Raw genomic sequence first — 25,445 nt, forward strand, 5'->3', positions numbered from 1 at the left:
CGACGACAAACCAAAAAATCATCACCCAAACAATAACAGACTTATTATAGCAAATTTCCTTGACATTAGTCTTGCCCTACATGAAAGCCATAATGATCCTGGCATCGTCTGGAAGAGAGGCTCTGTGAGTAGACGTGCTACCAAAAATTCAAGTTATCAACTTGGTCAAAAAGACCCCCTATGGAGCTTACAACTCCTTGGTATAGTTTTAATTTTCTTTAAAGTAAGAACCTCAAGTATGCTAAACAAAACAAAAAAAAAAAGGAAATGTCGTGTTAATATATTATGGAATGAAAATACAACTTGCTTGTCTAAAGTTTTCCTTTTCTTTGTCTAAAGAACTTCGCAAAAAGATGCTATGTGTGGAAGTCAAAGCATGCTAGTTTGCATGGTGCATGAAGGTAAAATTATACCTTGTATGTCATATGCCAATGACTGCCTGAGATGTGCTTTATATTAGCAGCATCTCATGGAAGGAGTTCATGCAATATAATATTCCTAATAAAGTGATGAAAAATCTTATACTTTAACTCCAAAATAATGAAAACAGGACCGGATCAACCAGTCTGACCTGAAAAAAAATAAACCTAAGTTTAATCTAGTCAGGTTATATACTCAAATTCAATATTTATCAAACCAGTGAAAAGCCAGATGAATCGGCCAATTCTATCAGACCATAAAAATAGTCTGGTTTTACTCTAATATTAGATAGATATTTTTTTTTACACATAAGAATAACAAATAAAACAAAAAAAATTAAAAACCTAGTTGTCTACTCTAATATTAGATGGGTAAAGATGTCTTTTTCATCAATATTTATATTTTAGCCTCTAGAAAATTAGGTAAACTAATATTGGTTACTCAGTAAATACAATTTTTATAACTAAAATTTAAGATTGTTGTACTAGACTAAGCATTATGAAGTTGGGTTGGTTAATCAGTGCCAGTCCTACCAGTTAGCTTATTTGGGCTGATTCTCAATTCAATGTACAATTTGAGCAATTGACCAACTGGTTTGACTAGTCACCAGTGACCAAGAGTTCCAGTTCCATTTCCAGTCCACTTTTTATGTCTATTCCTAAGGCACATTTATAAAGAAAGAGAGGTAAAGGGATAAAGATCAGAGGTAGCAGGTGCAGATAATTTCAAATGTCAAAAGACACCACTTTTCAGTTGTAAAGGTGCAATGGTTGTTTCCATTACATCTACTCGTTTTGTATACCAAATTAGGGTAGAACAGTAATGTTACATTTTTTAAAGATGAAGTGCCCATTGTTGGTGTTTCGATGTTGGAAATGAATCGAAATAATGACCATTACCATCTGAATAAAGTTTAGGTTGCCCGAGTGTTTGAACTAGAATCAAAGTAAGAAAGGAGATTCTATTCAAGCTAATTTTTCCACTGCTTTACTTGTTAATGCACTATTAGAAAAGCAAATAGAAAAATAAGTGAAATACAAGGAAACAATATTATGGAGAAAAAGATTGAATGGGACAACAGATAAAGTTATCGAGAGAGACAATAATTCTTTCATCCTTTATTTTCAGATTAAGTTATGAACAGGTCTCTTTTCCAAGAATTGAAGTTTGAACTTTTCACACAACATCCTAAAAATGATAAAACAAAACTCATAGTCGAACCTTAAACAATTGGCATGCGCATCAAACACAGAGTTAGAATAGGAATACAAGATTTTTGGGGAAGTAGTCAGAAAGAAACCCTAGATTGGGTATACTTGAACAGGACGCTGAGGATTCCAGGGTGAAATTTGCATACAGTTTACGCCACAACAATCAATATCTTCCTACATAAACATAAACAGCAGTTGGGAAAACTCGAACAGGATGTTGAGAGGATTCAAGGGCGAAAATTGTCATACAGTCTATCCCACCAAATCAACATCTTCCTACTTCAATATAGTCAGCAAATAATCTCAATCGGAAAGACAAACTAAAATAATGAAGGCAAAATACGAGATTTATCTCGTGGACAAAACAAAAATCACGGGCAAACATAGGAAAAGGATAAAATCACAAAATCTACTCCTATGCAATGGCAACGAAACACAAGAAACGACAACTTACGACGATGAGATCGAAGAGCAGAGGCAAGGCGTTAACGACGGGGATCAAGAACAGAGGCAACAGGCACGCAATACAGACCATCCTGGCGATTGTTTCGCTCGGCGTCTACACTCCGCTAGATCTGCGTCGAGGACGAGAGAGATTTGAGAAAGGAAATGAAACTGTCGAAAGATCAACGAACAAAAGGAGATCTGCAAGTATTAAATGGGCCGGGCTACATCCTGGGCCCTTTAAAGCGGGACCTGATCCTCTGGTCTCTTTGTCCTCGTCCCCTCCTAGATCGGGACAAGGGGATTGGTGGAAGACAATGACCCCCACCTATTAATAGGTGGGGTCCATTACCTTTAACCAATGCAAAGGCTAGACCATGAATTGGTTCAGTCTTTGTGGACCAAAAGATCCGCCCCCAATAAAGCCTTCATGCACGGGTTTGTTGGAGACAGGATTTCCCGGACCACTTTTTGTGATCTAGGGGATATGCCACTCCCATTTACGGTCGGATCACGACCGCGATACGACAGTAAATGGTTGTGATATCTTTCTGGGTTCATCGTCCCTATCAGATTATAGTTTTTGTTCGGAGCGGACGGCCGGAGGTCGTCCGAAGGACACCCTCGCTCAGCGCCCAGTAATCTGACCACTTATCCACTACCGGAGGCCTTCGGGCGGCCTCCGACTACCCGCTCCAAACAAAAACTATAACCTGATGGGGACGATGAACCCTAGAAGGGATCGCAATCATTTACAAACGAATCATGATCATGATCCGACCGTAAATGAGAATGGCACATCCCCTGTACTACTTTTCCCTGGATCATTAAAAAAAAATGGTCCAAGAGATCTGTGCTGATTTTGCTGCCCCTAAATTTTGCAGTTCACTCTTCAGAATTTGATAAATTATACTCTATCTCTGTTTTCTTTGTAAAGTCGACAAGTCGTGTCATTTTATCCCCGAATTAAAGAGTTGGGTACAGTCAACTATACTAACAAAAAATCACCTTCCCCCTGTATTTTATCTTATTTTGAAAAGTTGAGTGATATTTAGTCCTGTGCCAAGTGCTTAAAAGTGTGTGGGTCCGCGTTAGACCGATTAGAGGGGAATGGATAGTTTATAATTAAAGTTAAAAAAATCTCTTATTTTTTTTGCTTAATAAGAATATATAAATTAATTAAGTAAAAATAATTAACATAAAAGAAATAATAACTAATAAAAAATAATAAGTAAGAATATTAAGATTTTTTACTTAGTTACAACCTACGTGGTTGATAATCTAAGACAGTTACAAAGTTTCACTAAAAAAATCTCCTTCGTAGTAGGCGGAGAAGTCTCTTATACTTTTTGAAAAATTCAGGTATTAGTTAGGAAATAAATACAGAAGTTGTTGTACAATTTCTAGTTTCAAGAATTTTTTGATAGCCCATGGAAAATCTTATCTGCTGCTCGAAAGTGCTTTCAAGTAGGTCCAAGGTGCCTCCAACATAATAAGTTTTATCTGTCGAAGATAAAAGTTTATTTATCTTCGGCTAACGGTTATGGAAGGCGCCTCCAACAGGCTGGAAGACGCATTCAACACTGTTCATGTGAAACACCTTCCAAGTCATTGAAGGCACCTTCCATGAAGCAGATCAGTCTTTTAGTTGATCTTCTTCACGTGGGTGATGCTCCGGTTATCCTGAGTTGAGCTCACCAGAACTCAATTTCGACCTTCTCTTCGATCATGCTTCTACCCTGACTTCTCTTCCTTTGAATGTCGCGAACGTCCTTCTTATCCACTGGTGGACTCTTCCGCAGCACCTCGTCTTTCGAATGCACTGAACCCATCAACTCCTTTCTTGTGTCATCCTTCTCGTCCGTTGCATTTTCCGCTCGACTGCTAATGATCTCTAACTTAAGGTAATTTCGCGGATTCGTGAAGAGAATTGGCGAAATTGGGTACTTATACTTAGGTTAATGATCTCTAACTTAGGGTAATTAAAGCAATCAACTCCTAACTTAATTTGGGCATCAAACGTGTCATACAAGTTCATTTAAAATCCCGAAAAAGTCCTAAAATTCGTAGATTAATTTATAAATTAGTTCCTTAACTAACGCTCATGTGACATTAGAGAATTTCGTAAATAATTTCCTTAATTATGCTTGTGAGACCTTACAGTAGCAGCCAACTTGAATTGTATCAGTCAAACTTGTACGGTAGCAGTTACTGTAACAATCGATTGATATTTCATCAGTTGACTTTATCGAACCGTTGGTATGTAATGGTCGAATTTCACAGAGAATAGTCGACTAGTATACTTACAAGTTAACTCGACTGGTATACTTACCAGTCGAGTCGACTAATAGGCGGAGTTTTCCAACCTATGGTTGTTACAATACCAGTCGAGTCGACTAATAGGCGGAGTTTTCCAACCTATGGCGTATGTAACAAAGGCTTTGAAGCTTAATTTGGATTGACAAAATAAACTTAGTTAAAATCTATTAGAAGTCTCCTAAGTGCTCCAAGCTCTTCTTGTAATCTAAGAGTTTTTGAATCAAAGTTGTGGTGAGGTTTATCCACCAAGAAAGAGGTTTGATCTAGCCGAGATTTTTCGAGGAGTCATCCACTGGCGGATCAGAATCGTCCAACTTACGAGTAAATTATCTCCGAACCACGTTACATAAACGTGTTAGCCTCTTGTTGATTAGCTTTTTTCTTGGTAGTGTAATTTGTATTTCCACTGCGTACTGTCAAGTTATAAGAAATGATCAAAGTAGATGATTGACTATTCACCTCTTCTAGTCGAACATCAACATTCTAACATTATATTCATAAATAGTAAAATATTAATATATTAATGATAAAATATTAAAATAAAATTATAGAATTATAGGAAAAAAAATCAGAGTGGACAGATTATTCAAATTGTGATGTTATTCGAGTTCAGATTTAAAATTTTCGGATTGAGTTATGATATATTAAAAAATTTTATAATATGTTTACTTCAACTCAACCTAAACAGTTCGTCCACGAAAATTGGCAGCCTTGCTTAAAAGGCGAAGGGCACATTTCAAATTTTCAAATTTTATAAATACTATCTTGGAGTTGTGTTTTATATAATGTGCCACAAAGCCTCTTTCGTTTCACCTTTGCCACATTCCTTTTTCATCGAGAAAAATAATATTGTTAATAATTTGGGAGTAAGTAGATACCAATTAGAAAAATCCTATAAGTAATAAGATCTTTGACATATCATTAGTAAATTTAGGGAATAAAAATAATACAATTTCACAGAGAATAGAAACTAAAAACTACATTTTATCAAATTTTAGAATGAAAAGGTTTCAGCAAATTCCAAGGTGAATCAAAATTCCTTTAGTTACTTTTCTAGGAACAAAGGCCAAGGGATGAAGAACATCAAACTAACATAGCCTAAATGACATCGTATTCATACATATTGAAGTTCAAAGTGGTTTAGGAGATGTGAATATCACTCTTCATGTTAGTCTTCCATAAAGAGTAAATGGCAGAACAAAATAGTTAGTTGATATTTTGGAAGAAGTTCATCCAAAGAATAAGATCCACTTACTGCTCTAGGACAGTTCATTTGATGTCAAGAAGTATTCTTGATGTGATCACTTTGCATTGTTCTTTCTAAGTTTATCGTCGTCGCAAAGCTCTTAACAACCAAAAACAAGCCCCTTGCGGCTAGTTCTAGAAATTGTAGCATTGTCATGGTCAGTCCCGGTTTCAACTCAAGAATAGCTTGACACAAACAAAATACTAATGAAATAATTGCATTTCTTTGTAGGTAGAGACATTTCAAAACTACAGAATAAGTCACGAAAAAGACGAAGAAACGGTGGTTATAACTTACTAGTACTTAAATCCTGCAAAGAAAACAGATATTGAACACAAGCGACGACATGTTAACATTCTCGTAGTCAATCAGAGATATCTTCAGCATCATCGCAACATGAGCTAGACTGGATTATAACCCGAGCTCCAGAAGTAAGCCTGAAGGAATAAATAGAGGCATTGTTAAGACGCAGACCAATGAATCTAAATGTTCAGTGAAAGGAAAGTGAGTAATAGAACTCAACTTTCTTCGATGGTGATCATCTTCTCTTGCTCCTCTCGGAAAGACTCTAGCCTCCTGGATGAAGATCCTTTGATTGACGAGCTATCGAGAATCCTCCTACTTCCACCATTTGATGAACTGCATGGAGAGGATTTGCATATTTCTGGTCCAGCCGAGGTGCTTATTATGTCATTCCTTGAATGCTTGCCGGATGGAATTATCTGTGTCCTAGGAAGACAAGTAGATTGGGTTGAGTCGGCTACTTTGTCTTCGTCTCCTCTAAAATAAGCCATGTTGCAGCTCCTAGACAAGTATGATTCATTAGTCAATATAAACAAGAAACACAAATAACAAATTAGGCTTATAAAACTAAGGCAAAGAAAATTCAAATTTCAAAAATTAGAAATAACATTAAAGTCAAGGAAGGTTCATCATTTGTATGGGGTTTTAAAATCCATTGTTATGCCGAGTGAGATGGTTGAAATGGATCAGCAAAGGAAATCTCTCTTATGTTGTCTCCGCTGTGCCAAACACTCAATATGCTTTGGAATGCTTTAACATGCATCTAACAATGAATTCGAGTAATGTTTGTTATTTTTTAATTTGATTCTCTAAAATTCTAATTAAATTGATTATATAATTACAAAAGTCAATTCATTTTGACATGCTTTGAAGCATTGAAGTAAAAAAAGAATTAAGTCTTTTTCATTCAATTATCTAATTGTATAATCATAGGAGAGGTTTAAAAAAAACAAGTGAGAGAAGATTAAAAGAGTGAAACACATCTGTATTCATTTCAGTATGTCCTAACATATCTAAATCCAAATTTCAAGAATTAGAAATAAGAAACGGAACATAAAAGGCCTGGAAGGAAGATTGATTATTGGCCGAAAAATCCCCACCTATCCTTCAAATTTGGTAACCAAATGATACTTAAAAGTGCAAAAGATTATGACCTGAAACACTATGAAGAGGTGAATCTAGTCAATTTACTAAAATAATTAGATTTAAGTGTTACCTGTTCTCATCAAAGGAAGGTGATTGGTTACCGTTAGGAGCTCCTTCCCCGGTTGTCTCCTTGTTCTTGTTCGTTTTGATTGACCTCTTACGGGTATGTTCTTTCTTTTTAAATCCCAAGCTGATCTCTCTTTGGCTCTCTGACAAGCAGTCGATCTTCCCTGGAATCATTGAATTGGCGAACATTGGTGGCGTGAGATTCACATTAACTAACTTTGGCTTATAAGATGGCACAAATCCAAAGCTATAATGGTCTTTAACAGAGATTGACCCACAAGTAATTAGGTGCATGAGCATATTCGTTGCTTTGAGCTTTGTTTCAGTTGGGAAGAAAACTTCCTCTTCGACAATCTCACAGTTAAACCGTTTACTCGCTTCATCTCGCATCAAACACTCCAAGGTATTCATCTTCCCGCATGAAGAAGAAGCACTTGAATAAGTTGGTGGAGGTGATCTCTCAACTTTAACTATCTCTGGCTCCTCCTTCAAACACACAGAGTGTTCACTTCGGCTCTCATCAGAGTCAGTACACCGAGGCTTATCATCAGTTGAGACACCAACAACGCGGACATTCGATTCACATGTCCTTCCTCCTCGATCATCCTCGGTTTCAGTTGAACCATCCTCAGGTTTGATGGGCTTGCATATCCTGTACTCTGCTGGTGATGACGGGGCAGATCTAGTATCATAACCTGGTGAGGAGACTGATCTACGTGTCGGCAGTGATTGATCGTCTCCTTGGACAGGAGATGGTTGCACTGGCAGTGGGGCCATTTTGGCCTCCTTAATCACAACCACTGTCGTCGGAGACAAAGAACCAGAAGCCTCCTGGACTTTACGACAAATAGGCGGCGGGTCTTGCAATGGCCGTCTAGGATTCTGGATCTTTGTATTGCTTACACCTTCACTATTCCGATCTACAGTGTAGAAAACATCGATAAATCAGCCATATAATAGAACATATTTGATCCAATGAGAAAGATACAATGCAGAGTGTACCTGGTGGGGTTTGATCTAGGAGCTCTGAACCCTTGAGTACATACTCATTCCCCTGCACTGGAAAGATCAAATCATCCTCAGAAAGGTCATGCCAAACAAATCCATTCTTGTAGCTCCTGCAACGCATCACCTAATCACCTATTACTGATCAATCGACCAAAAAGTTGAAAACAAATCCACCCAAAATTACCTCTTGCAAGACCAAGAATACATGGTGGCCATCTTCCTTCCCCTCAGCAGATTGAGCCTATCAATCACATCTAATCCAACCAACCAAGGAGTTGAAATAGATCATACTGGAAAAGGACATCTTTTTTTACTCAAGATCGATGTTTTACCTTTGAGGTAGAGGCCGTCGGAGGACGAAAGCGGGACTTCCATGAAGTGCGGGTGTTCGAGGTGGCGATTACGGCAGAGGTAATAGACAACAGGCACCTTGCTCCCATGCTGCTGCTGCTGCTGCTGCTGGGAGGAGAATTTGGGAGGCGGCTCAGTCCACACTTTGGTCCTCTCCGGGCTCGCTTGCGGCGCATACCTTCTCGTTCTCGCCTCCATTTCCCTTTCCCTCCTTCAAACCTAAAAAGAAACCCTTTCCCCACACCAAGCTTCAATTTTTACAGCATCCACTGTCAGAGATCTAATGCGCGAGTGAACTCCGAGCAAATAGCGGGAACAGATCGATTGAGGAAGAAGATGCAAATGACGCGAAACCCCCGGGAAGAAGCACAAGTCAATCAGGAGGAAGAGTGCCACAATTGCTCCATGCCTACACAGCTGTCGACGAGAGGAGGCAGGAGAAGGAGGTAGGCTGTCAGCTGCTCCCGCACCAGTGCGATCGTACTGAGAGGTGGATCACCGTTGCAAGCTTCGACCTTTACTGGACTGGAAAGTGACCGCAAAGAGCTTCATTGGACGAAAAGTCCTCCTCGTGTCTTCAAGAACAGTGCCTGGGACCTTGTTCCAGTAAAACGATAATATTATATAATATTTTTTTCCGTTAAAATAAATATAAACTTATTTAGTAAATTCAGTAAAATGTGTATTACTTGAAAATTTAGAAAATGAAAATGAAAAACAAAAGAGAAAATGTTGAATTATTAGGAGTAGTGGCCTTAAGAGGTCATTATGGGTTGTGCCCTTAACTTTTTGGGTTAGGCTTAGTTCTATCATGAGAATAAATCTAAGGCTCCATTTGATTTTAGTGATTATTGATGTAATAGAAAGTATTTGGGAGGTGGGATATGATTAATAATACTAAATTTTTAGGATAGTACTAAATGACTTGAATATTTTGTATGTCATTATCAAAGATATTTTAGTAATATCATATTTATATATTAATTATATATATATATATATATACTCATTTTTAGCTGGTCAGATTTCAACCAATAAAATTTATTATAATCCTTATCTCACAAATCAAACGGAGTCTAAAAAATTCTAACCAATAAAATTTACTGTAATCCTTATCCCACGAACCAAACGGAGTCTAAAAGTGCGAATGACTGTCGCTCCGCAATTAGTATTTCAGGATTATTATTTCAAGGGAGAAAATTAATTTTACAGTGCTGCGATATAGTTAGGAATTGGCCTATGATACTTAGTTATCTGTGGAACCGTAGTCTGAGGACAGGCCTGTTTTAGGTTCCCGTGGGCGGATGACAAAGCTTTATGGCTCATTTGTTTAGGTTATGATCATTTTTGTAGGTCATCAGTGTCTTTTAGGCTTTACCTCCTTTTAATGACACTTGCTATTGCTTTTTATCTGATCGATGAGATTGAGCAACCTTCTACAAGAATTGAACTTTGAGTTTATTTTATTTATATTAACTAAGGAAAGGTATCACTAAAGTTTGAGCTATACATCTATATTTGTACATTTCTATTTATTTACATCTCATAATATTAAGATCATATTTGTAGCTTAGGGAAAACTCCTCCCATTTTTTAATTATTTAACTATCAGTTATAAATTGATCTCTTAATTTATTTTTTTTCACATGACATATATACAGATTATAAAGGACACATGATATTTATAATCCCAGAACATTGATTAGACCCTTTAAAAGATTAATTAAATATTTAAAGATTGAATCTAACTATGACACATTATATGAAAATTTTCTTCATTGGTCAAGATTAGTCGATTTGAAAAATTAGATATCTAGGTTAAAAATATATATTTATAATTCATACGTAGAAGTAAGATTGATTAGAAGTGTTATTGTAGCAAGTGATTACATCCATCCCAGACGCCTCTCACAATTCATCTCTAAATTATGTGAAGAGAAATAAATTACGAGGTCAATTTATAATCGACCGTCAAATTAACTAAAGATGGGAGGGATTCTATGGAGAGTGATTAAAAATGTTATGGTCAACGTCTTAGGTGTTTAATCCACCACATTAAAATACTACTACTATTACTACCACTAATAATTATAATAGAGGATGAAGGCTTCCATATTTATTTATTCTGTTAATATTATTTATCTGTTTATAATGCTTATGATTGTGCAACCGCTAAGCATTTGTTTATTTTGATGGAATAAAGAGGAGAGAAAGTGGAGACCAAGAAGACGGTGCAAGGAACAGATCAGAGCTTTTTGCAGGTGTGTTTGGTTGGCTTCGGACTTTGTAGAGTCTCTCATAAGGGACTTTACCGTGAGCATGAGCTCTGAACACTTTGCTTTTACGGTTTATTAGGTGTTCAGTGTCTTGTTCCTTGGAAGGACGAGCAGTCAAAAAGAACTTATTAATATAATATTAATATTCGTGAATATAATACTTTTTCGTTTCCAAAATAGAGAGAGAACTTATTATGTGAGTGAGGTTGTGAGTGAATAACTCACTACCCTACTCAACAACATGTTTTTTGAGCTAAACAAAGGCAATAAAAATTGATAAAATAAATCAAAAATAAATTTATACAAGGCCATTTTTTATCCTTTTACTAACTTCACGTATTTTTTACACTTATTTGCAAGCAATTCAACACTTTAATTTGCTTATTATGAGACCAAACTACAATTTTATAACATTCTTCTCCATTTGTTATATCCCTTTGAAAATTTAAACTTCCGGCAAACAAAAGCAAGGAGAGCCAAGACCAAACTTAAGCCAACATAACAAGTATCCTAAAGGGAAAGAAAAAAACGAGGAAACAATCTCACCCAAAAAACAAAAAACACATCCTCCAGCAGCATTTTTAAAGGTCATTGACTCTGATGCTCCTCCAGTTTGAAATTCATCTTCACCGGAATTAAGACTTGCTTCCATATGCACTAAAAAAAGTAAAAACCAAAAACAAGAATAAGAACGATGAATGACCATGCTAACCAAGCGATACAATCCGCATACTACCATAATACATTCACAAATATCATAGATTGTGAGAATATAACAAATTAAACGCTTGGGAAAATCTACTTTGATGCAATTACAAAAAATCTGTCGCATATGATCAGATTAAGAAACAAAAAATCTGGAGTAAGAAATTTCATTGATCCCTCCAATCCTTTTCGAGTTAAAAAAATCCTATTCTTCTTTTAAACTCCATCTGAAGCATCATACTTACTCTAGATTAAAAAATTGCTGTACAAAGCAGACTCTCTTCTATATACACACAAAAATACGAACCCTCAAAAGAACAACTTCCTTCTAGACTCAATTCTATTTGGGTGACAAGTTAGATAAGAGAAGGGCAGATAGAGCTCAATCACTCGTATATATTTCATCTCCACCTCCCTCATCCTTTCCTTCCCCCTCCTATTTTTCCAACCAAGGAAACTGACCCTTAGGGATTCATTGTTGCCTTCACTCTGCAGCTTGCTGTCTCACTGAATAAGAAGATTGAACGAGTGGAACAGGTTTATGTAGCATGGATGTCCCCTGGAAAACTGTTGTTCGAGCACCCTTTAGAACCTTCACCAGCTGCAGGATGGATGGAGAATCTAAGTGCCGAATTAATTTGAAATGTTATCCAAAGTAACTGATGGATCAAGGGCTTACCTGGTCAGAGTTTATCTTTGTAAACCCAAATTTTTTTGTCCAAATGCCTTCAGCTTCTTCGGCTGCAGGGAGCAGGAAATGCTTCACGTTCAAAGACGCCAGCAATGTTTCAATGCAGAAAAAGAGTGCCTGGAAGAAACCCTACAGAAACAACACAGGATTTATGAATTGATGAGAAAAGCACGAGGCTGATATTTGTAATATGTGGGAAACCTACTCATAAAAAGAAGAATTTGGAGATTTCATTATTTCAGACACCGGCAGAAACAAGGCAAGCATTGTCTTTGAGAGTTATAGTTACATCGATATAGTGTTGCTTAAATATAGGCAATGTGACCAAACCATACACAAAGACAAAAGGTCATCAATCTCAACTATTTAAGTTTTCGATATTCGAATTTATTATTTCAACAACAACAACAACCAAGCCTTATCTCACTAGGTGGGATTTGAATTTATTATTTATTAAAAAAAATACTTATGAAGATATAATTAATGGGATTTGAAATGGAGTGATATTTGGGATCTATTATTTGTAAAAGAAAAGGAATATTTATGAAGATATAATTAGTAGGATTGGAAATGAAGTGGAGCTTCTAAAAAAAAGGTAGATCATTTACTTTAATGGCCCCCCTAATGCCGGCCACACGGATATGGAGGAAGATAAATGTAGGTACATAGGTGTTAGGTGCATAGTGAGGTAAACCTCAGGTCGTCAGTTCCCGAAAATCGACCCCTAGCTATTACGCCAAAGTTGTCATGTGCCCACTGCCCGCGCTACGCCCTGAGGGCTGAAGTGGAGCTTCTAAAGTTCTATGATTTGTGTCCAGTCATGTTGGATGTGTTGATCAAGCTAGATAAGCTGGTTAGACCAATCAGTCCAATTGGGTCAAATGGGCCAACTAGGTCAATCAATATTGGCTAGCCTATCGTGCCAAATGATTCAGTCAGGTCAAATAGGTTATTCAATCCAAATATATCAATTGGGCCACGGGTTGGTTGAGTTGGGCACATCGATTGATTCAGTTGGGTTAGGCAAGTTAACCAATCCAATCAAGTGTGTCAGTTTTTAGTGGGCCAATCGATTTGCTCAGTTTGGGTCGAACAGTTCGGTCAATTCGGGAAAGTTGTGAGAGTCGGAATGGCTGATAGGTTTGTAGGTCTCAGTCATGGCTTCTCTTGGTGGGTCGGACAGACCTATCTATCCTGGTGGACATGTTGGGAGCAGACTGGTCAAGACCAAGCGAGTCGACAAGGCCAATCAAGTTAATCAGACTGAAATGGGCAGGCCAGGCCAGTCTGAGGGGACAATTGAGCCAAACTGACAAGCCAATCCAACCAGGCTGATGGTGGTCTAGGTGGGTTGGTCAGGCTGGTTGGATTGATCGATCGTGGTGAAATAGTCAAGTTGAAAAAAACGTGATGTGTCGGTTAAGCTTGTTGTGCAGCATAGGCCAAGCATGCAGAAAGGCCTGGTCAAGCCAAATAGGCTGGTCCAATCGGCTAACCCGACTGAGCCAACTTAGAGAGGATTTTTTTTTTTTTCCTATACGTGCCCAAAAATAAAAACAAAAATCTAAGAAAGCATCCAAATAATAAGAAAATATCTATTTGTTCTAAAAGATTATTCTCTAAAAAAAATCCATGAAAAATTTATTTTCTGGCAAACAAATGAAGCCTAATAAGGGGAGCCTTGGTGCAACGGTAAAGTTGTTGCTATATGACCAAAAGGTCACGGGTTTGAATCCTGAAAACAGCCTCTTGCAAAAAACAAAGTAAGGCTGCGTACAATGGATCCTTCCCTGGGACCCGCATGGCGGGAGCTTCGTGCACCGGACTGCCCTTTTAAACAAATGAAGCCTAAAAAACTACAATATAGCTTCAACAATAGGGTTCCATATTACGCGCCTTTATGTTATTCCTTCTTTTCCATCACGCAAATATCTCTTTCATGTCCTACTGACTGCAGATTATAGTCACCCATTTTATGTCGCCTCCCAACTCTCCTCTAATTATCAAAAGATAGAAATCAGGAAAAATAGCATAGATTTGTATGCGTCCGTCCAATGAGAATATTGGCAGGATGGATCTTGCACTTGATCAATTAGCTAGATTTTACTCAAACTCAGAGACAGTCTGTATGTATACTAAGTCATTATTTTAATGTTAACCAGGTATTAATCTGACTTCTTTCACTTAGCAACAAATTGACAGCTACTCACCAGCCCTTGGTGTTCCCTGCTTGTTGCAACTAATGGAAGTTCAGCAACTTCACTTCCCAAAACACGTAGGATTCCTGCTGAAACAACAGATGATCTACACCAAGATAGCAATTAAAATTAGCCTGTATGTGTAATAAAAAAAAGAGCTAAAATAAATCTTCAAGGGCAAAGCTTACCCAACAGTTAATACTGCACAGAACATTCCGCTGAAATCTTGATCCCTTACTGTTCTCCTATAAGATATAAATATGAATAATTTAGATGGGAATCAACATCTAAATAAATTACAATAAGCAGTTAAGTTCTCACCCATAAACCATAGAAGGTATTAGATCCCGACCAGTTGTAGCCTCAATAATGGGGTCAAATGACTCCTGAAGAAGAGCAAGTTCAATACAAAATTTTAGGACGCATTTTCTTTAGGAATTACTCAGAACAAAGTTAGCACAGAAGATAGGCAACCCCCTACCCACCCCCACCAAAATTAAACTTGGAAATAGATGATAATATCTGCAACATTGTATTACTTCAAGTTTCATGATATAATAATTTCTTAGCTTCAGGATCCATCATACCAGTTTTCCGACAGAATACACAAGTATAGCATCAGTATCTAATATAAAAATTAATTTCTTGTATGTGACTTCACTCACATGGAAAATAGCAACTGCTCTAGAAAGCAGTAATTTACTATCTCCTGAATCAGTTTTTCCACTTAAAAGTCTCCATCTCATATCAGCACCAGTGTCCATGTTTAAGTCTTTATTCTTCAATTTTTCCATGATGACATCAGCATTTGATACTGGAAGCTTCTGTGCTCCACGTAGAAGAAATTCTTGCAAAGCATTCCAAATCCTAATGCAATCACTGCAACAGAACCAATCCCCTTCAGGCAATTCCTGCAATTAAGTGGCAAAATTAAGCCCCAAAGTGTTGAATGGGTCGATTGAGGCATTCTTTAAAGGCTATACATAATTAAGTTGGCCTAACTAGGCTATTTGTCTTCGATGTAGACAAGTGCCATAAGTAACTAAAAAGTTCACTTCCAGTTGATAGATTCAAGTATGCGAAGTGCTTATATTTGAACACGAATTTGATTATTTGGTCACCTTTAGTTCAGCCATCTTTTGCTCCCTCAAACATCCAACATGATATTCCTTCTCACACTGGATATATGATAAATGTAGTCAGAACTTGGTTCAATGTTGAAGGAACACTTTCAGCAAATCAAGCAATAAAAGATAATGAGTCTATCAGAATCATACTTGGTCACAAATCATAACTGTTCGATCATCAAATCTAGATTTACTGAAATCATGGCTCCTGCAATGCACAAAGATAATTAGAAAGAACAGAATAGCAAGTTTTAAATAGGCAAAATACACCACTGCCTTGCCAGCAAAATTTTCAAAAGCAACTGCGTGACAATGGAGTTGCACGGTCAAAGCAAAAATATATTTCCTTCAAAATGAAAAAACGTGTATAATTTTTCAACCAAAAAACCAACCAAGCAAACATTACCATACCCAGTTAATTAACAGCCTTTTGTAGCCAAGCAAACATCATTATAGAGTGAAAATTAAAAGTCAAGTTCATCAAATTCAAAAGAGAGGATATACGGTGGAAATGAAACTCAAATCCATCAAAATCAAAGAAAAGGGGAATCTGCAGAGGAGAAGAAACCTGCACACTGCACATCCACCAACATCAGCCTGGGAACTTGTGACAATACACATGCTTCTTTTGAATATCTGCTCAATGGGATCAACTCCTGCAACTCTCCCAGCAGCAATAGCATTATCATTAGATGCAACACTCCTTTCTCTTTGATGGAGATTTTGACAATACTGACAGTGCCAATCTCCCTCTGGTATACTTGGCAACCCTACGCATCCTGCAACAAGATTAAACAAATTTAAAAAAAAAAAAAATCTATGTAGAGGATGATAACCACCACTATAATTGCATAATAGTATGCACATAGAAAACAGCCCAACTGTTAAATCCTTTCTCAACATACAAGTTAATGAAAGGTGGAGAAAAATAAACTTCATATTGGTAGTGAAAGTTGTTATAAATTATAATAGATATATATACAATATTCTTCAAACCAAATCAAGGAACCATGTCTTGCACTGCTGGCTGTATAGGTGATACTGACTATGTTAGACCAACACTCTCAGTGAGGCATTAAATATAGAGTGAGTGGACTATAATAATTTTTCAGGGAACTATGCATAGGCCCTTTGTTACCCTCTCGAATGTACCTCAATGCCTCCCGTGGCCTTATGATAGCCAATTATAAAAATCAGACAATACTATGGAGTATGGAGACATCTGATAAAACCGGCTAACTTAGCCACAAATTCTGAGGACAAGGTGAAATGAAATATTGTAGTAGAGATTAAACCAAGCCATCATGCAGTCTCATTTCACTTGAATGTTTCTTTTATCCTATCAAGTGACAGAGGATCTCAAGTAGCCACAAGCACCTTCCTGTGTTGAAGACAAACTCCAGATCTGAATAACAGTGAAATAAGTAAAAAAAAAAAAAAAAGTATCCAACAAAAGCCAACATCTCAATCTACTGATTCCTGATTGATAATCAAAGTATCTGCAATCAATCCTGCATGCATCCACGTTTATCCTCAATCACATTATGAAACTAGCAACAAATCATAGCGATTGGTTGATGCCTTAAGGGCAACATAAAAAACCTCAAAGGTTAGTAACTGTCTTCATAATGTAATTGTATGTGCTAATCGTTTTTCCTTGAAAAAGAAATTCCTATTACTAATTTCTTTAAGATACTGGCAGAGCAAGAAAATTATGGACATCTAAATAATGAAAAAGCCAATTTTTGTAATAATACATAATTTGCTTGTGGTGAGTTTGACTCATAAGAATAGTTATTCTACTCCCTAAGAATTCCCATAAAAAAGTATTATTATGTTGGTTGCAAAAATGAACTTGGAATACTAATTCTCAGAGCATTGTGATTCCCTATTCATAAGGAATATATATATTTCCTTTTATTCTAGGAATAGGATATTCCCTTATCTATTACATTCTCAAATAATATATATTTTTCCTCAATTCAACCTTCCAAAAAACATATTACCAGGATGACAGTGTTTGATCATGTCCATCAGTGAAGTTGAATGAGACTGATTGAATCTGTTGGGCTAGAAGGGCTAGATGGGTTGAGAGGTTAGACAAGTCAATTGAGGTCAGACAAGCTAGATGGGTTGAGAGGTTAGACAAGTCAATTGAGGTCAGACAAGCTAGATAGGAGAAGTAGATTGTTCATCAAGTGGGTCAGGCAAAATGGTCAGAGAAGGTATCCCAGGGCTAACCAAGTGGGCTGAAAAGACCAAGCAAATATATAAGGCTATAAAGTTACAAGGTCGGTCAGGTCAAGCAGATTATGTAGGTTTGGTCGGATGAGGCAAATTGATTGAGCTAAGCAAGCTAGGCAATTTAGCAAGTAGGTTGATCGGATAGATCAATCGGGCAAGCGCAGTCAACTGATCATGTTGGCCGGTCTTGTCCAATGGGTCAATTGGACTTGTCAGGCCGAACAAGTCAAGTGACAGGATCAATTAAATCAAGCAAGCAGAGCAAGTCAAGCAAGTTGGTTACGGGGAAGCAAATGGGCTAAAACTAGAAGAGTCAAACAAAACATCTCACGTATGGAACTTTATCATTATAAAAATTATTCCTTCTCTATATGTTATGACAGTCATGTGAACCCAACACTAGAATAGTTATTCCTATTAGAGTCCCTGTCAATTCCAGTCCCTAAGAATAGTTGTTATACTTTGTGTATTATATTCGTGAACCAAATGCACCATTAAAGAGGATAAACAGCATATTTTGGTCCACCAAATTTGACTTCTAAAAAAAGAGGGTATTCAGACAGGTGCTAAGAAGCAAAGCCATGGCTACCAATTCATCATTGAAAACTCAGCACACACAAATCAGAGATATACCATGAGAGCTTGCTTGAATCATTCACTTGACTTGCACAAGTAGAAATAATAATCAACATTTCAATTAAAACCATTGCAACAAATCAAACTGATTGCAGATGTCTAGCAGCTTAACCAATAAGAGCCTATTACCCTATAAATTAGTGTGATTTTCAAGTTTGCCTGGTACAAGCTTAGTTACTGGAGAGAGCCTACATAACGAGGAATGTCCATAAATAACAATTAGAAAGCATAATCATTATTTTGATCAATAATCAGAGAATGGACATATACTTAACGCATGCAAAATACATCAAGTCGTATTAAAATCAACTTATAAGTTATCATAAATTTGATACAAATTAGCAAGTATCTTGTTTTCAATGCGGGAAAAAAAAGATCCAGGAAAAGTAAAGATCTACCTGTGTGAAAAGCTCTTGGGCATAGATCACAGAGTAGAAGGTTTCCACCATCAGCACAAATACTGCATAGGTCATCATTCTCACCAGCTGACAGCTTCCGATCCTTTGACAAAGAAACTGACAATTCATGAAGGGAAACTCCATTGGATGTGTATATATTATTGTATCTGTAGAATCAAAGAAAGAAAAAGATGAACAAAATGTAGAAAGCTAATAAGTCTTCAATCAAATAAGTAAATATTAAACCCACGGTTTGCGCCGTGCTGCTCTACCAGCATGAGCTTCAAACTGTGACGGACTAATCTGTGTAATTAGCATATTAGATATTAGAATTCTGGTTACAGGGACATCAGAATCTACTAAAGAAGATAGTAATTAACCACGGTGTTGCAGCATCTACAGTATATTCCAGCATCTTTTATGTAACCTTCAAGTAATCTCTGCAAAATAAATGTCTATCAAACAAACATTGTTGCTAATTATTAGACTAGAGTAAGAATCATTGTCCACCAGCACAACCTTGCCACGAACATAGTAGCCAACTTCCGTTCCCTCTGGCAAGATGCCATTCATAAATACCAACTTGTGCAGGCCGAGATCCCTTGTGAAAATGATACATAATAAATTTGTCATAAATTAAACCAAAAGCAGGAATCTTTGAATGAAACTTTTTTTGTTGAGTTGAAGTACCAACTTTCTAGTTAACCTTCCCACACTGGTTTTCTTGATTGATGATAAGTTCTTTGAAGAATTACTTGGTGGTTCTGGCTTCGAGCTGGCTCTTGGCAATTGTTCTGGCTTAGTGCTTGATCCTGGTTTAAAGCTTGTTCTTGGCAATGGTTCTAGCTTAGAGCCTGTTCTTGGCAATCTGAATGAAGAATAGACATAGTGAAGACTCTTTTTAGAAATAAACTTGTTAAAGACTAGGAAGTAAGGAAAAAAAATAATATGAATAAAAATTATATAATACATTGATCTAACCAATATATGTTGCAGACTACACTTGGAGTCATGCTTTCCTCTAGTCAAATTTAAACAAAAGTAGACTTTTCAAGGACAGAGACAGAATAGACTTGTCAATGGGCCGTGTCTGGGCCAGGCATGGCATGCGCCCACTGGGCCGAATAGATTTCTGTGGTGTGTCTAGCCTGACACAACTCCAAATGGCTCATGCTAGACACAGCCAATAGCCCTTCCCTCCACGTAATGTGAGCCTAAGTTCAGCTGACCTATGCCAGCCTATTACCAAGCTGAATTAATATTTAAAATTCAGAAAAATAGAAAAAGTTCATGCCCGGCCCTAGTTCATGTTGTGCTCAGGATGGCACTAGCCTAGGCCTTGTTGAGCACAAGCAGCAAGTGAGCGCTTGCTTCCTAGCTCTACTCAAAGACCTGGCCAAGCATGGAACAGCACATACCAATCCTTGATGAGTCATGTCAGGTATGATTCACACGGTGTTGGGTCGTACCATATCAGGGATAATCTGACCCATTTGACACCCCTAGGACCGAAGTTTCTAATTTACATGATATAAGCAACAATGAAGACAACCCATAAGTATCTCTCACAGCAGAACTACAATGTATCACCAATGTCGGGAGCTTGAAACAACCTATTTATTTTGTACTCTTAATTCAAGCAAGTCATAACTCATACAAGATGGCCATACCAATGAATGAGGTAACATCTCTGTCCACGACGATGACAAGCTACTGATGAATCAGTACAAGCATATATTCGAGGTCATGTAATTGCAAGTCTCATAATGGCCATATTAGCTCCATGATATTACATTACTTAAATTATGACAAAAATGAACAGCAATCATTCTTCAATCATTTTGTAGACAAACAATAAATTTCTACAACTAGAATTCCATGCATGCATTTAAAGATATATGGATGTGTATCTAGCATCTTAGGTTGTTATTCAAGAGGTATGTTTCTGTAACTCAATAGTGTGATAGGATCCATGTAGTTAATTCCAAATTGTTAGGGCACATCTTATTTTGTTATATCACCTATCTCAATTGTTACTCAATACACCATACATAAAGTGCACGTGTGAAAAATAAAATCATACATCCTATTGCTTTAGAGTTTTGACTTTGAGCAAGCATCAAAAATATGATATGATGCAAGAAGCCGTTGGGGGCATCTTGATGTAGATCAAAGTCTGTTTCATCTTGTCATGAGATTCAAGCAATTAACACACCTTAGGGCAGCCCGGTGCACGAAGCTCCCGCTATGCGAGGTCCCGGGGAAGGATCCATTGTACGCAGCCTTACCTTGCTTTTTGCAAGAGGCTGTTTCCAGGATTCAAACCCGTGACCTTTTGGTCACAAAGCAACAACTTTACCGTTGCGCCAAGGCTCCACTTCAAGCAATTAACACACCTCATTTTACAAAATAGATATGATTTTCTTTTTCAGCTAGTCTCTCCTTCTAGTGTGTAACCAGCACTATGAGAGATTCATGAAAAGTTTTTCCATGACCTTCGGATGATAAAATTTGTTTCTGTTACTTTGTACTTGTTTTGACAAACCTTAAGTAAAGTTAGAATATTGACCATACAAAAAATGCACATCATTCATATAAATATTAGGATCAATCAAAATAGTCATCAAACCAAAAGAAGTAGATTATAAGCACATATAACACAGACAAACAATCATAATGAACACAACAGGCATCATCCTCATGGAGTAGACTTAGAAAACCAATAAAACAAAGAAGAAAAACAAAACCCCCAAGTTTTTTCTTTATACAGATATGTGACTAACATTATTGACACAAAGACAGTAAACAGATGGAAACAAATAAGATGATCAACTCAGGCAAATCTATACTGTAATATGTGACTTAGGTTAGATTTTCTTGATTACTTCCTTGGTTAAAAAGTTGATTTCTTCAACACAAATTATCACTCAACGGCAACAGAAGTCAGCGATCAAAATCCACATCTCATTCTTTACTAAGAAAAAAAAAATTTACAAATTTAGCATGATTTTTCATGTGTAATAAAGGTTTTCTAGCCTTGACAATTTGATTGACAGGTTATGTTTTTGATTTTTAGAATAATATATCCATAAGTGAGGTTTAGACTAAAATAGTGTCAATAATGTCTAGAACAGACCACAAGAATGATGATGGACAAAGAAGGAAAAAAAACACATAGGATAGCAATGACATTATTTGATACAATGAAGCAAAAACTAAATGAATCTTCTTCTGGGAAGAGTACCTTGGAGAACTGGCAATTCCAAGCAGTGGACCGGGAGTCCTAACGTGTTGCTTTGATTCGATACACAAATCACAGAATAATGCAAATTTTCCAGAGCGTGAAGTTGAAAATGATGCTGTTGACAATAGCAAGGATGCAGCCATGTAAATAAATTCCTATAAATGCATCAATGTAAAGAAGTATTTACCACTGCAGTTTTGACAAGTAAAGCAATTCCTTGGTGGTGTTGGACCTATTGCACCTTGAATTGTAGCTTCCAACATGTTTAAAGGAGCATCACGGCATGCTCTCACTACATCATGGAGGTTATTACCATTTTGCAAGAAAATGAAATCTGCTGGGTGCTTCTTGGTGCTGCCAGCATGCTGCTCAAATATATAAGCTGAAACAACCTTCATACCACATGCACAAAAAATGCCATAATTGAGTAAAGAACTATTTAAAGTAAGTGATTACAAGTATTAGTAGTATGAAGGTTACATAGAGGAAATACTCACAGTTGAACTATCACAATTAGCACAAGAGCATATTATACCATTGCCCTTAATAACACCGTGAAGCTCAATTCGCTGTAATAATGTCATAAAGACAATTCCTGGTCAAAATCATAGTGTCCAAAAATTATACAGGAAAAAAATTTCAAATGTTCATCTTGCAGGGAAAACCCCATATGAAAGCTAGTACATGACAAAAGAAAAAAAAAAAAAAAAAAGGAGAAAATGAAATTGACAAAGACTGTGTATTGGTTTTAAGAATATGTTGATTCTGATGGTAAACTCAAGACCTTATTTTCATAAGCAAAAAGTACTAACTAAATACTTGAAAATGACTTCAATCGCTGGAGAGTGCCGCATACCTTTCCATTGGATGTAAAATATTTGACAGGCAATCCTTCAAGCAATCCAGTTGACAGCAATTCTCTTACATTACCAGGTAGTTTTGTCAGAGAAATCTTCTTTGACATCTTTAGTTCCATCTTATTCTGCGGGGTGCTCAAAGATTCAGAAGAATAAGCCTCACTTTTTATTTCTTCTAATCCAATAGATTCACTCGATATGCTAACATCTGTGCCCAAATCATCGCCTCTGTCCTTGATATTAGACCTTGTAGCCTTCCCATTTGATAGTCCTGGAAAGTTATAATCTTGAATCCGGCCATCTTTGTCATTTTCCATGGCAGAGAGCACTGCGGTTTGGACTTCTCTATTAGCAGGTGGAGCCTTCGAGTTCAACATTGACCTAGTAAATCTCCTCAAGGGTTTTTGTAGCAAACCAGCTGAATGTCCATGAACATCGCCATAGTCTGCTACTGCTGATGTACCCTGCAAAAGTTCTCTAGAATTCATAGTTGCCGTGGAAGGAAGGCTTTCGAGAATTGATTCTTGTACACCATCCCCCTTCGTCAATGCTAACAAGCTGTTCGATTGATTGTTAGAAGCCAATTCATTAGCATTACATACATCATCCCCGTCAATCAAGACAGCATTGCCCATTGCACGTGAATTATCAAGGGAACTGCAATTCAGTTTGCACGTAGCACCATGATCAAGAACAATTGTGGTTTCCACGGTGGACCCTAAAGCTTTGGCCTGACCATTGGCAGACTTTAACAAATCTCCCATTTTGCCCCTCAGTGGAGATCTGACAAACACCTTGATCGGTTTCACAGACGCGGCAGATTCACCCTGGACATTAACCGACACTAAAGTTCCAACAGGAACCCCACTCCTAGACGGATCCACATCCACCTTGTGCTTATCGTCACAATGAACAACTGAGGCTTTGACAGGCTTTCCATTTGCTTGAGCGTCATCCGGCGCCGATTCATCACAACAATCTAATGAAACCAACGTTTCCTCGGCGGAGGGCTTCGAATATGAAGAAGCAATCTCCGATGCAGAACCGCCGAAACTACCGGCCAATGTGACGGTTTCCACAGCGTCCTCATCCGCACGCACAACTACATCTATTCCTTCCGAACCCAAGTCGTCGCAATCCACAACAATCGGGGCAACCGCAACCTCGACCGCCTTCTCGTCAGCCTCGGACAGAAGGGATTCCCTCAGTTTCTTACTCTCCCTCGGCGCCGAAGCGGCAAAGCCACCAACCGACTTTCCGGAGCGGGTACGACCAAGGGAAGCCGGGAGCTGGGACTGCGACCTGAGGGCGAACGCGAACTCCCGCTTCAGCCCGGAGCGGACGCCGGAGCGTATCACGAACTCCTCCGACTCGGGCGGCCCGCCGGCCATGGGATCCGGCCGTGCGAGGAGGCGACGGGTCAGGGGAGACGCATGGAGAGAGCGGCGCCGGCGAGGGAGGAGGACGAGGGGGATCGGGATGCGAAAAGAGTGGGAGATTAGGGTTTGCGGTCAATTTATAGGGCAGGGAGAAGGGAGGATGAGAGGAGTTGGTGTTGGGGAAGGCGACGAGCCGCGTGGTCGCTACAAGGAAAGAAGGAAGGGAGGAAAAGGATGAGAAAGCGAAAATACTTAATTTGACGAATTAAATAACAATAATTTTGTGATAATTAAACGAGAATTTATTTACTTTGCCTCTCCAAATACACCGTATAGTTTTGTGATAATTAAATGGAAAACATATCCAGCACACCCACAATTTTCAAAAATATCACAATACCACTCAAAGATATCACTATTTCTTGGGTTAGGCTCTGCCTATCCGGTATGTTGGGCTATGGTATTAGTTTCTCGGCCTACGGGTCAATTTTAGTACGATCCATATTTCAAATGGTGCTCAATCAACTATTCAAGAAGATGAGTAATTTTATATTGGGACGAGTTAAGTCATCATATTTCAAACTGTGACCAATTTGACTAAAATAAATTTCCTTAAAAACGCAAATACTCATATTCATTTATTTTTTTTATTCAATTGAGTTATTGCTTGTGTCTAATAAATATGTAAGTAATTTTAATTTCAAATTTTTATGCAGGCTACGGATACAACCATTGGAGTCGCTATCAATTATTTATTTATTTATTTATATTCGGGTATCAAGATGGACGGCCAAAAATTAAGATCCTGACATTAGAAGGAAATGTACATGCCTACTTGGTTAATCTACTGACCGTTGCACCATATATGCAGGAGGAGAGATTGCTATCGTCTCTTGTTTTTTTTTCTGTTTATTTTTTAATTTAGGTATTTAGTATTTTAAACTAACTAATTTGAGAGATGATGAACTTGGCCCCATATAAATTTTTTATGGTCACTATAGTAAATAGGAAAATACACACGGAGGTTCGTTCAGCTACCAAAATTCTTAGATTTATTATCTCATTAGAGAAAAATTTTTATAATGCGTCACTATTGAAATTTGAACATTAAATGCTTAGTTAATGCTATCATCTCTTGTGTGTTTTTTTTATAATTCGAGTACCTAACTTTCTAAT

At 37.5% G+C, this 25,445-nt stretch overlaps 2 protein-coding genes across 5 annotated transcripts; both read right to left on the minus strand.

Annotated features, from left to right (window-relative positions):
- Positions 1-5,826: 5,826 nt before the first annotated feature.
- Positions 5,827-9,073, minus strand: LOC122052647 (protein SOSEKI 3-like). 3 transcript variants are annotated; one of them, XM_042614284.1, is made up of 7 exons: positions 8,496-9,073; positions 8,348-8,417; positions 8,158-8,273; positions 7,434-8,075; positions 7,160-7,319; positions 6,163-6,444; positions 5,827-6,077 (listed from the first exon to the last, which is right to left on the minus strand). In XM_042614284.1, the coding sequence occupies exons 1-7, from the start codon at positions 8,710-8,712 to the stop codon at positions 6,005-6,007; spliced, it is 1,560 nt and encodes a 519-aa protein (XP_042470218.1). In that variant the 5' UTR covers positions 8,713-9,073; the 3' UTR covers positions 5,827-6,004. The 3 variants fall into 3 exon arrangements, with proteins under 3 accessions (XP_042470218.1, XP_042470217.1, XP_042470219.1); XM_042614283.1 differs by having other exon boundaries at positions 7,160-8,075; positions 8,496-9,071; XM_042614285.1 differs by having other exon boundaries at positions 7,160-8,075; positions 8,158-8,287; positions 8,496-8,564.
- Positions 9,074-11,210: 2,137 nt separating this feature from the next.
- On the minus strand, positions 11,211-24,495 carry LOC122052648. Of its 2 annotated transcripts, XM_042614287.1 has the most exons (19): positions 22,890-24,495; positions 22,531-22,602; positions 22,221-22,425; positions 22,034-22,148; positions 19,484-19,657; positions 19,309-19,390; positions 19,170-19,229; positions 19,040-19,092; positions 18,790-18,956; positions 16,080-16,290; positions 15,662-15,719; positions 15,506-15,562; positions 15,050-15,295; positions 14,706-14,770; positions 14,573-14,629; positions 14,397-14,490; positions 12,175-12,315; positions 11,958-12,096; positions 11,211-11,447 (listed from the first exon to the last, which is right to left on the minus strand). In XM_042614287.1, the coding sequence occupies exons 1-18, from the start codon at positions 24,279-24,281 to the stop codon at positions 11,980-11,982; spliced, it is 3,366 nt and encodes a 1,121-aa protein (XP_042470221.1). In that variant the 5' UTR covers positions 24,282-24,495; the 3' UTR covers positions 11,211-11,447; positions 11,958-11,979. The 2 variants fall into 2 exon arrangements, with proteins under 2 accessions (XP_042470221.1, XP_042470220.1); XM_042614286.1 differs by lacking the exon at positions 11,211-11,447 and having other exon boundaries at positions 11,512-12,096.
- Between the last annotated feature and the right edge of the window lie 950 nt (positions 24,496-25,445).

The sequence above is a fragment of the Zingiber officinale genome, chromosome 3A (assembly GCF_018446385.1).
Source record: "Zingiber officinale cultivar Zhangliang chromosome 3A, Zo_v1.1, whole genome shotgun sequence".
Lineage (NCBI taxonomy): Eukaryota > Viridiplantae > Streptophyta > Magnoliopsida > Zingiberales > Zingiberaceae > Zingiber > Zingiber officinale.